Source organism: Zea mays, chromosome 3 (genome assembly GCF_902167145.1).
Source record: "Zea mays cultivar B73 chromosome 3, Zm-B73-REFERENCE-NAM-5.0, whole genome shotgun sequence".
In the NCBI taxonomy this organism is placed as follows: Eukaryota; Viridiplantae; Streptophyta; class Magnoliopsida; order Poales; family Poaceae; genus Zea; species Zea mays.
In genome coordinates, this window is record NC_050098.1 from 130592557 (window position 1) to 130603604 (window position 11048).

At 49.9% G+C, this 11048-nt stretch overlaps 2 protein-coding genes across 4 annotated transcripts; one reads left to right on the forward strand and one right to left on the reverse strand.

Moving 5' to 3' along the window:
• Positions 1-844: 844 nt before the first annotated feature.
• On the forward strand, positions 845-1934 carry LOC100284267 (DNA-directed RNA polymerase subunit). The gene is made up of 4 exons (NM_001157162.2): positions 845-1025; positions 1149-1224; positions 1347-1505; positions 1652-1934. The coding sequence occupies exons 1-4, from the start codon at positions 1023-1025 to the stop codon at positions 1768-1770; spliced, it is 357 nt and encodes a 118-aa protein (NP_001150634.2). The 5' UTR covers positions 845-1022; the 3' UTR covers positions 1771-1934.
• A 402-nt stretch (positions 1935-2336) lies between these two features.
• LOC100272613 (uncharacterized) lies at positions 2337-5534 on the reverse strand. 3 transcript variants are annotated; one of them, NM_001348796.1, is made up of 2 exons: positions 5199-5496; positions 2337-3367 (listed from the first exon to the last, which is right to left on the reverse strand). In NM_001348796.1, the coding sequence occupies exons 1-2, from the start codon at positions 5437-5439 to the stop codon at positions 2661-2663; spliced, it is 948 nt and encodes a 315-aa protein (NP_001335725.1). In that variant the 5' UTR covers positions 5440-5496; the 3' UTR covers positions 2337-2660. The 3 variants fall into 3 exon arrangements, with proteins under 3 accessions (NP_001335725.1, NP_001140548.1, NP_001335726.1); NM_001147076.1 differs by having other exon boundaries at positions 2342-3303; positions 5199-5534; NM_001348797.1 differs by having other exon boundaries at positions 2342-3343; positions 5199-5521.
• Positions 5535-11048: the final 5514 nt, after the last annotated feature.

An 11048-nucleotide genomic window follows, 5' to 3' on the forward strand; every position in this document is an offset into this window, starting at 1 on the left:
GATTTTACGTTTTGTGTGGAAATTTGGATCAATATCTATCTTAAATACATTTTCTTTGGCAAATTATATTGCTCTTGAAAAGTTTGTTTCTCTATACTCACTCAAAAAGAAAATAAGCTATTGTACCTTCTGAATGGCAACACCAATAACCATCTCCTTTGCTTGTAGCTGCTTGCTGACAAAATTAACTTTAGATAATATGTCATACCAAATGACTATTGCCACTATAAATTCGAAGTTACCGAGTTCACTGTCTGTCAAGGATTTAGATTCACTACTTGTTAATGTATCATCATCATCACTTTCAGCCACTTGCAATAAAGCCTCCCTTATTTTTTGAATCTGAAACCTTATAGCCTTCACACTATCAACACGACTCTCCCAGCGAGTAGTTGACAATGGCTTGAGAGTAAATCCTTATTAGTAGCTTTAAGTGTAAATATTTGATTAATAAGATAAGGCATAACTATTTTTTAGTCTTGTCTCATGATATAAAGTGCTTTCTAGAGATACATACGTCGATTCATTAGTACCAGTGTTAGTACCAGTGTTGTTATAGAGAATTAAATATATTTTTGATCTTTATATTTTTGATTCTTTTGAGAGGGTGGGACCGCGGGAGTAAGATGGTGTTGATTGGTTGGCCGGACAGATTATTGCGATTCCCCATAAAACTATCTTTCCCGGTGAGAGTGAGACCCGGGTAGTGTCTGTGTTTCGTGTCCCCACCCGCCCAGACGCCCCACAACTCTGCGCATCACCAATTCAAATAAAACGATATTTTAAAATACTCCAGCCAGTGGTGCGGTGCCTCCTTGGGCTCACCAAATCTCCACTCCCAATCAACCACTTGCTGCAAAGAGGAATACGATTCAGCTTAGCTCAGCTCCACCACCACCAAGAACAAGATCTCGACGAAGCAGCCAGACGACAGGCAGGTAGCACCGGGGTCAACGCGGCAGACAAACAGGCTCTCCCGCTCGTCAGCTAGCAGCCATGAGTACCATGAAGTTTTGCCGTGAATGGTATAACGACGACGCTGCCTGCTCGCTCGCTCGCTCGCTTCCTTGCTCACTCAAGCTGCTATGCTGTGCTCTGCCCTGCTGTATACTGACGGCGGCATCGTTTCTGTTTCTTGGCCATGGCAGCAACAACATCCTGTACCCCAAGGAGGACCGGGAGCAGAAGGTGCTCCTCTACGCCTGCCGGAACTGCGACCACCAGGTGTCCTTCCTTCCTCCGCCCGTTCAGCATCTCGTGTCTGTCGGGATCCATTCGGATCTCTCCGAAGCACAGAGCTCTCTTGTTTTCTAGAATCTGACGCGGTCTCCAAACGCTCTCCGCAGGAGGTCGCGGACAACAACTGCGTGTACCGGAACGTGGTGCACCACAGCGCCGGGGAGTTCACCCAGGTGCTCCAGGACGTGGCCGGCGACCCCACGCTGCCCCGCACCAAGTCCGTGCGTTGCTCCTCCTGCGGCCACGGCGAGGCCGTCTTCTTCCAGGTCGGTCACCTGTCACCTCCTCGCCTCCTTTGGAAACGGAGTCCATGACAACTGAACACGCATACTTGAGAGCTAGCAATAGCATCGTCTTCTTCTTCGTAGACCATGGGCCAGAAACTTGAGCTCACTGTTGCATGGTACTGCAGGCCACTGCGAGAGGGGAGGAAGGGATGACGCTCTTCTTCGTCTGCTGCAACCCGAGCTGCGGCAACCGTTGGAGAGAATAATGGACGGTTCCTCTGGCGCAACAGCCAGGACGACATGATTTTTTTTGCAAGATTTTCATCCGACAGACCTGCTGCTCCCCCCCATATGAGCATGTCAACTGATTGGATTGGATTGGATTGGATTGTACTACTATGTTCCCAGTGCGTTCAGACATTTCAATAACTTGCCGGCAGGGTAAACTTCCCTGTGGCCTGTGCTTCATTCATTTGCATCAAAGAAAGGATGAGATGAGGAAAACTTTTTCCATGTTCGAATGATTCCCTCTGCACCTAAAGGTTTCATCCACTCAAACAAATTCACCATCAGGTGAGGTGGAGAAACTGTCCTCACTTCACATGACACACGGTTATGCAAGTTCTCTCTATATATTTCTGTTTTTTTTTACCAATTTCTGCAGCTCATGGTTATGCAAGTACAAATTCTTGAACAGCCACGTGCTTAATTGATTTTCAGTTGTCACTCGAATGGCCATCCAGACCAAGAACTAGCTCAGGTGCAGAACTGCACCTGGAATACTGAGAAATCCCATTCTGCTGTCTCCCTTTCAAGAACAGCTTACATGTGGATCTCAAAATTTTCTGGTGTTTAAGGGGCTTTCCAGATGCCTTGTTGAACGACCAAATAAATAAATAAATAAATATCCATGGTTCAACATGTGTTGTGTGTGCCTGCGTTTGGGTACTCACAATTTGAAACAAAACTACAACAAACAACTCAATATCTCTACGGTACACGTGCTAAAATTACAGTCTCAAGTAGAACTGCCTGTAACAGTGGACTCAGTATATTTGATAGTGCTATTTCCCAACGCTACTCCCAGAAAAGGTCTTCAAGAGATGATGCCTTTTGAGATCTCAGAGTTACATCCTTGGTGGACATTTCAGTGCCAAATGGAGCATCGTGCATCACATTGAGGCCAAGGGAACTTTATTCCATTGCTGATATGCAATCTTTTGCCCATGGAGGGAGAGGTGACCGGAGAGTGATGGGCAATCCAGTGATGGGGTGTACAAATGACAAGCTCTCCGCATGCAGTGCATGGCCCTCACACTCTACGCCGTCCCACTCGATCACCCCGCCGTACTTCACATCACCTCTGATAGGGAGACCAAGATACTGGCAGTGTAGACGAATCTGGTGTGTCCGTCCGCTCTGGGGATAGGCTCTAACCAAGATGACACTGCTGTTCGCATCACCGCCACAAGTCTGGTCAGTCGCCTTTTCTTGCACAGTAATTGGCTCGATATCGTCGGTGTCCAAGCTGTAGGGTTCTCTGAACTGCCCTTTACCGTTGACGCCTAGAACTTCAAACCGCGTGCTCATGTCCCGTACGACAGAGCCGCCTGGGAGTGAACGGCCAACATCAGACATAGCATATACACGCCAAGCGCCGTGTTTCGATCGCCCATGGCCAGAACATATCTTGATCTTTTCCCATGCCGGTGGGAAACCTATGCAGAGAGCTAGATATGTTTTCTTGACTTTATGGTCAGTGAATGCCTTCACTAGCTTCCCAGCAACTTTGTTGCATTTGGTGATAACCATGAGCCCACTAGTATCACGGTCCAGCCTGTTTGCAAGGTGAAGGTTAGGTTTAGTTGCTGGATTCTCTGCAAGTCGCAAGAAATGTTTGCCTGTAGTGAGAACGAATAGTGTATCATCTCTTTTGTAAAAGAAGAACTTAGAAATAGTAAATCAAGAACAATACTAATGTAAAGAAAAAAAAACAATTCGATTGTGGCTTCAAATAATGAAATCTAGATGTTAAAAATATTAAAATAAAACACTCTGATATTATTATGTAGTGGATTACTTAAGAATCAAACTTTTACTTTCTGACAAAAGACAGACAGATCACAAGTGCTGTTTCCTCACCTCAGCCAGTCCACAAGTAGCAAGTAGCAACTATAGTCCTAAAGACTAAAGGTACTAACTACTAGCCAGACATAACTAATTCCATATGCTTTGGGAGACAATGCATGAAACAAATACCAAATAGTGGATATTGTATTCAATTAAAAAACTTCCAAAGAGTGCATGAAACAAATTTCTTTTTTTTGTCACCATGGTTCTTAAAGTGGTAAGGTGAGACAAGGCGTTGGACCGCCGCCTGAACGCCTACGCACCTCAGATTTTTTGGGCGTCTGGACGCCTAGGCGACGCATTTAAAATGCTGATTGTCATCATAGCATATCATACTTTCAGTGCTGGACACTCACTTGCTAGTAGGAATTGTTAAACTAGTCCATTACAGACAACATTATATGAGCTTGGATCATTTGGAAATAGAATGAGAATCAACACTTGAATACAGATTGCCTTATGCCTGTGGTAGTGTGATGAAACACAATATTGCACAATTTGTCAAAATGCATTCCACACTGTAATGCTCCTAAATAGCCTCCAATGCACATTTTTTACTCATCCTTTACATTAATTACATAGCCTGTATGTCCTAAACTAAACCAAGTATTGAGCAATGGCATTGCCATCCATGGTTATTAAAACGACGTTTAAACGTCGTTTAAACTATAAAACGCTGATAGAACAGCGAAACGTTGAAACATTTTACACTTCCTCGTATTTAAACGTCACGTTTTGATGTTTAAACGCGATATATAGTTAAACGCCACGTTTCGAGCGTTTAAGTTGCCTGCTTGTAAAATTTGGCCCAACCCAATTAGGAATCTACACAACTTCAAGACCGCTACTTTCCTAGGAGAGCTCATGGTACTCAAGTGCCAATTCTTGAGGATGATGAAGATGGTCTTGATGTGGGTGATGAGAATGAAGACGATGACAATTTTGTGCTTGACGACCTTGACATGGATGATGAAGAAGAAACAAACAACAGTGGTAGCCGTGGTGATGAGCAAGACAAGGATGATGTTGGTTTAGATGATTTGGATGATGGTTATTGAGTGCTTGAGTAACATTTGTGTGCCTGTGGTTGTGGACATTGCATTCTACTTTAGTTGCTTTTGTGCTATGTTTGTGATTGTGGACTATTAGACATCTCATTCCACTTTGTTTGCGGTTGTCGACTTGCTATTAGTTGAACTTGTGTTATTGTGGTAATGTGGTTGTGGACATGTCATTTTGCACAATATTATTATGTGAACTTATGTTGGTTGTTTGGTATTTGACTTTATATAATTGTCTGAAATTATGATATATTGAAATTTCCCTATGTTGTTTAAAATTACGTTTAAACTTTGTTTAAACCGTTTAAAAGTTAAAACTCCACCCATGAGCGTTCCGTTCCGTCGTCTTAATAACCATGTTGCCATCAGTAAAGTAACATTAGACAACATGTTGTATTACACAAAGATATCATCATACTACCTAAATACGCCAATTTCTTCATCCAAATCATCGATATTACTGACACTGGATGATCGACATACGAAATCACAAGCAATGAGCTCAGCGCCACCTATTCCTTTTAAGTTCCATCTTATTTACCTGAGACGGCAGAGCAAGGGAAGGAGGTGAGGAGGGCGTCGCAGTAGACGCCGGCGGGTTTGTCGACGACGGCGAGCCACTCGTCCTCGAACACGACGTCCGCAGACGCGAAGGCCGCGGAGCGCGCGGAGGCGGTCATGGCGCGCCGGAGCTCCAGGTCCTTGGAGGTGGCCGGGTAGGGAGGGGACACCGGGGAAGGATACTCTCCGATCGACGGCGCCGTCGACGTGGCCGCTGACATCGCCGTGAGGCTGCGCGCAGGTGGCAGGAGGGAGCGGAGCGGGGAGGCGGCGCCGGCTGGAGGCTGAAGAAGGAGAAGAGGCAGGGGTAGTTTCGTCATTGAGGTAAAATAAGGTAGCACGTCTATTTGGATGCTATTGCAATTTTTAAGTTTGGAGATACGCTATTATAATTTACGTATTTGAAGAACTTACCTTATAATTGTAGGGTATCTAGAAATGGGGTACCTAAAGTAAAATCCATAAAACCTTCTTGCCGATTAAAGTTTTCCCGCTGAGCAAGTTCGCAAGACAAGATGACCCACCCGCTTCCTGCCGAGCAAGTTCGTGGAGCAGAGCGATGATCAGGTCTCTACCAAGCAAGTCAGATCAGATCCCTGCTAAGGAGTGTGAGGCGGAACGACGGACCAGATCCCTGCCGAGCAAGTTCGCGAGGCGGAATGAACGACCAAGCCCCACCGAGCAGGACTGCGAGGCAGAGCGACCGACCAAGCCTCTGCCGAGCAAGTTCGCGAAGCAGAGTGATCGAGCATTCCCTGCCGAGCAAGCCTGCGAGGCGGGGCAACCGACCAAGTCCCTGTCGGGCAAGTCCGCAGAGCGGAGCGACCAATCAGGTCCCTACCAAGCAAGTCTGTGAGATAGAATAACCACCCAACTCCTAACCAAGGAAGAGAAGCATGATGGAAACCCAAGTCAAACGTCGTAAAGTCCGCGCCTACTAAGACAAGATATGGCATCCCGGATCTCTGAATAGCCATGGCTTAATGATGGGATTCAAAGCAATGGATGGAGAAAGTTGAATGGCCCTAATTTTTGACACTTTTGGCAAGCCTTGTAGCACATGAAACAATCTTACAAGTGCATCGACCAATAGTAGCCAGACCTCCTGATTAACCACTTTATCTGGTGAGGTGACTAGTGTGTTTCACACATGCCTTCATGCACATCATGCATCAGCTCAAAATCTTGGATGGGTTCGAAACATTTCAATAGTAGTCCTTCAAGGGTATAATAATATATTTCATATCCAATGAGTACATACCTTAAGGCTTTGTACCTTATCTGCTTATGTGCACCCCGGGTCGGATCCTTCAAGTAGTTGAAGATATCGGCTTTCTAGTCGACTGCATCAATCTGTAGAATCTCCACTTCATCATCCTAGTTGGCAGACATGTAATTAGATGCCATCTAGGCCATTTTTTGGCATCTAAATTCTATTCCCAAGGCACCGACATTAGTGTGATGAAGTGTAACCTTGTCATCAACTCTCGGTAGTTGTTGAAATATGGGTACAGGCTACAAAGCATCACTGGTACAATTGAAATCCCCTGTGAGCTGATTGATCACCACTTTTGAGTCTTTGACTATTTATATAGGCTCAATTCTAGCTTATAAAATCAACCACATCTCTTTTTGAATGGCTTCATACTCTACATGATTGTTGGTGCATCTTACTTCTAACCGTAGTGAAAAATTGAATATTGCCCCCAAGGTGAGAGTACCCGCACCCCGACACCACAACTTACATCAAAAATTGATCCATAAAAGAAGAGTACCCATGTTTTGATGACAACTGTCAATGTTAGTGGAGGTGCTCTTTTAGTGATGAGATCTATGAGGGCATGTCCCTCCACGATATTTGTTGATTGATACCACAGATCGAATTCTAACAGGGCATACATCCATTTGCCCAGGCATCCTTTCATAATAGGGACTGAGTGCACATATGTTTCATGACATCATCCATGCTTATAATTTTGGCTTTTGTGTTAATCAAGTAATGTTGAAGCTTGGTGCATTTAACATATAGGCATAAGTGAGAACACCTAGATGGGTGAATAGGTGATCCTATAAAAATCAACTCTAAACAACACAAACTTGGTTTATACAAGTTGTTAGTGATAACTAAAACCAAGTTAGGATGAAGAGAGAGAGAGAACTCTTCTATTGATTGCTCCTTTAAGATGAGAATTAAAGTTAGGAGCAATATTGCTCGGGGACCATAATTAGGGGTACCCTCAAGACTCCTAATTCTCAGCTAGTAACCCCCATCAGCACAAAGCTGCAAAGGCCTGATGGGTGCAACTAAGTCAGAGATCGGTCCATTCGAGGGACTCGATCACGCCTCGCCCGAGCCCAGCCTCGGGCAAGGGCAGCCGACCCCGGAGGATCTACGTCTCGCCCGAGGCCCCCCTCCAGCGACGAACATACTTCCGGCTCGCCCGAGGCCCAGTCTTCGCCAAGAAGCAACCCTGGCCAAATCGCCACGCCAACCGACCAAATCGCAGGGGCATTTAATGCAAAGGTGGCCTGACACCTTTATCCTGACGCACGTCCTCCAGTCGATAGAGCCGAAGTGACCGCAGTCACTTCGCCGCTCCACTGACCGACCTGATAGAAGGACAGCGCCGCCTGCGCCGCTCCGACTACTGTGCCACTCGACAGAGTGAGGCTGACAGGCAGCCAGGCTTGGCCTCAGGCACCGTAGGAAACTCCGCTACGCCCGACCCAGGGCTCGGACTCGGGCTCAGCCCCGGAAGACGGCGAACTCCGCTCTGCCCGACCCAGGGCTCGGACTCGGGCTCAGCCCCGGAAGACGGCGAACTCCGCTCCGCCCGACCCAGGGCTCAGACTTGGGCTCAGCCCCGGAAGATGGCGAACTCCGCTCCGCCCGACCCAGGGCTCGGACTCGGGCTCAGCCCCGGAAGACGGCGAACTCCGCTCCGCCCGACCCAGGGCTCGGACTCGGGCTCAGCCCCGGAAGACGGCGAACTCCGCTCCGCCCGACCCAGGGCTCGGACTCGGGCTCAGCCCCGGAAGACGGCGAACTCCGCTCCGCCCGACCCAGGGCTCAGACTCGGGCTCAGCCCCGGAAGACGGCGAACTCCGCTCCGCTCGACCCAGGGCTCAGACTCAGGCTCAACTGAGAGCACCTAGAGGGGGGGGGGGTGAATAGGTGATCCTGTAACACTTCAAAACTTAAGCCACAAAAACTTGGTTAATCGTTAGCACAATAATTGCCAAGTGGCTAGAGAGGAATCCTCAACAAAACACAATAACCAACAAAGATCAATCACAGAGATGGCACGATGGTTATCCCATGGTTCGGCCAAGACCAACGCTTGCCTACTCCACGTTGTGGCGTCCCAACGGACGAGGGTTGCAATCAACCCCTCTCAAGCGGTCCAAAGACCCACTTGAATACCACGGTGTTTTGCTTGCTTTACTCAATCCCGTTTGCGAGGAATCTCCACAACTTGGAGTCTCTCGCCCTTACAATTGAAGTTCACAAAGAAGCACGGAGCAAGGGAGGGATTAGCAACGCACTCAAGACAAGAAATCACAGCAACACCACGCACACAAGTCGCAACGAGAGCTCACAACACAACTCAATGAGTTCACCACTCAACTAGAGCTCTAATCGCTATTGCAAAGAATCAAAGGCGCGGAATCGATGTCTTGGTGCTTAGGAATGCTTAGGGGATGCTTGTTATTCTCCTCCATGCGCCTAGGGGTCCCTTTTATAGCCCCAAGGCAGCTAGGAGCCGTTGAGAGCAATCTAGGAAGGCTGATATTGCCTTCTGTTGACTGGCGCACCGGACAGTTCGGTGCACACCGGACACTGTCCGGTGCCCGATTTCCTTCCAAAAATGGCACAGTCGACCGTTGGCAGCCTGAGAGCCGTTGGCGCACCGGACATGTCCGGTGCACACCGGACAGTCCGGTGCCTCCTACTAGCCGTTGGCCCGGCCACGTGTCCCGCGCAGATCGCGCGGCCGACCGTTGGCCCTGCCGACCGTTGGCTCACCGGACAGTCCGGTGCACACCGGACAGTCCGGTGAATTATAGCCGTACGTCGACGATGAATTCCCGAGAGCGATAAGTTCGCCTGTGAACGGCCCACCGGACAGTCCGGTGCACCACCGGACATTCCGGTGAATTATAGCCGTACACCGCCGTCGAAGTCCCGAGAGCAGCCACTTTGCTCGAGTCAGCCTGGCGCACCGGACACTGTCCAGTGCACCACCGGACAGTCCGGTGCTCCAGACTGAGCAAAGTCTTGGCTGCTCGAGCCAAGGCATTTCCAGTTGGTCTTTTCCTGTTTCCAGCACTTAGACACAATACATTAGTCTCTAAAACAATGTACTAAGTCTGAGAAACATACCTTTATCCTTGATTTGTACTTTGTCCACCATTTTACACTTAGACACTTGTGTTGGACACTAAACCACCAAAATACTTAGAAATGGCCCAAGGGCACATTTCCCTTTCAATCTCCCCGGAAGATGGCGAACTCCGCTTCGCCCGACCTAGGGCTCAGACTCGGGCTCAGCCCCGGAAGACGGCGAACTCCGCTCCGCCCGACCCAGGGCTCGGACTCGGGCTCAGCCCCGGAAGACGGCGAACTCCGCTCCGCCCGACCCAGGGCTCGGACTCGGGCTCAGCCCTGGAAGACGGCGAACTCCGCTCCACCCGACCCAGGGCTCGGACTCGGGCTCAGCCCCGGAAGACGGCGAACTCCGCTCCGCCCGACCCAGGGCTCGGACTCGGGCTCAGCCCCGGAAGACGGCGAACTCCGCTCCGCTCGACCCAGGGCTCAGACTCAGGCTCAACCCCGGAAGACGACGAACTCCGTTCCGCCCGACCCCAGGGCTCGGACTCAGCCCTGGCCTCAGCCGACGGTCTCCGCCTCGCCCGACCCAGAGGCTCGGACTCGACCTCGGCCTCGGAAGACATACTCGACCTCGACCTCGGAGGAGCCTCCACATCGCGCAACCTAGGGCACGGACCGACCACGTCAACAGGGGGCGCCATCATTACCCTACGCCAAGCTGACTTAGGCTACGGGAAACAAGACCGGCGTCCCATCTGGCTCGCTCCGCCAGACATGCAATGATGGCGTCCCGCACGCTCTATGACGACGGCGGCTCTCAGCCCCCTTACGGAAGCAAGAGGACGTCAGCAAGGACTCGACAGCTCCGACAGCTGTCCTTCCGCCAGGATCCAGCGCTCCTCCGATGGCCACGACACCACACGAACCGGGTGCCAAAACCTCTCCGGCTGCCACGATGGCATGTACTTAGGGCGCTAGCTCCCCTCCGCTAGACACGTTAGCACTCTGCTACACCCCTCATTGTACACCTGGATCCTCTCCTTACTCCTATAAAAGGAAGGACCAGGGCCCTCTTACAGAAGGTTGGCCGCGCGGGGAAGAGGACGGGACAGGCGCTCGCGTGAGGCCGCTCGCTCCCTCCCGCGTGGACGCTTGTAACCCCCTACTGCAAGCGCACCCGACCTGGGCGCGGGACAAACACGAAGGCCGCGGGATTTCCACCTCTCACGCCCGTCTCCTCCCCCCTTCGCGCTCCGTCTCGCGCCGACTCATCTGGGCTGGGGCACGCGGCGACATTTCACTCGTCGGTCCAGGGACCCCCCGGTCTCGAAACGCCGACAGTTGGCGCGCCAGGTAGGGGCCTGCTGTGTGTTGATGAACAGCTTCCCGTCAAGCTCCAGATGGGCAGTCTCCAGCAACCTTTCTAGCCCGGGACGGTGCTCCATTTCGGGAGTCTTGAGTTCATGTCCCTCGACGGCAGCTACGACATGATACTCC